Source organism: Pterocles gutturalis, unplaced genomic scaffold (genome assembly GCF_000699245.1).
Source record: "Pterocles gutturalis isolate BGI_N339 unplaced genomic scaffold, ASM69924v1 scaffold2619, whole genome shotgun sequence".
In the NCBI taxonomy this organism is placed as follows: Eukaryota; Metazoa; Chordata; class Aves; order Pterocliformes; family Pteroclidae; genus Pterocles; species Pterocles gutturalis.
The window spans coordinates 1-223 of NW_010135368.1; the positions used below are offsets into that span (position 1 = coordinate 1).

The 223-nt window shown below is 55.2% G+C and overlaps 1 protein-coding gene across 1 annotated transcript in view; it reads left to right on the top strand.

The window, feature by feature from the left end:
- Positions 1-18: 18 nt before the first annotated feature.
- LOC104467883 (lysine-specific demethylase 5C-like) overlaps positions 19-223 on the top strand; it is a gene marked incomplete at both ends in the record, with an annotated part of 2,315 nt that continues 2,110 nt past the window's right edge. The window contains one exon of the mRNA XM_010081848.1: positions 19-221. Coding sequence (XP_010080150.1) covers positions 19-221 — 203 coding nt within the window. The remainder of the gene's footprint in view (positions 222-223) is intronic.

The following is a 223-nucleotide window of genomic DNA, read 5'->3' on the forward strand; positions in this document are numbered from 1 at the left end:
ACCCCCCCCCAACAGGCACAAACCCGGGTGAAGCTGAACTACCTGGACCAGATCGCCAAATTTTGGGAAATCCAAGGTTCCTCCCTCAAAATCCCCAACGTCGAGCGGCGCATCCTCGACCTCTACAGCCTCAGCAAGGTTTCTGGGGGGGGGACACACACCCACAAAAAGGGGGGGGAGATAATTCAAGGGGGGCTTCATGGGGGTTTTTTTTTTTTTTCGG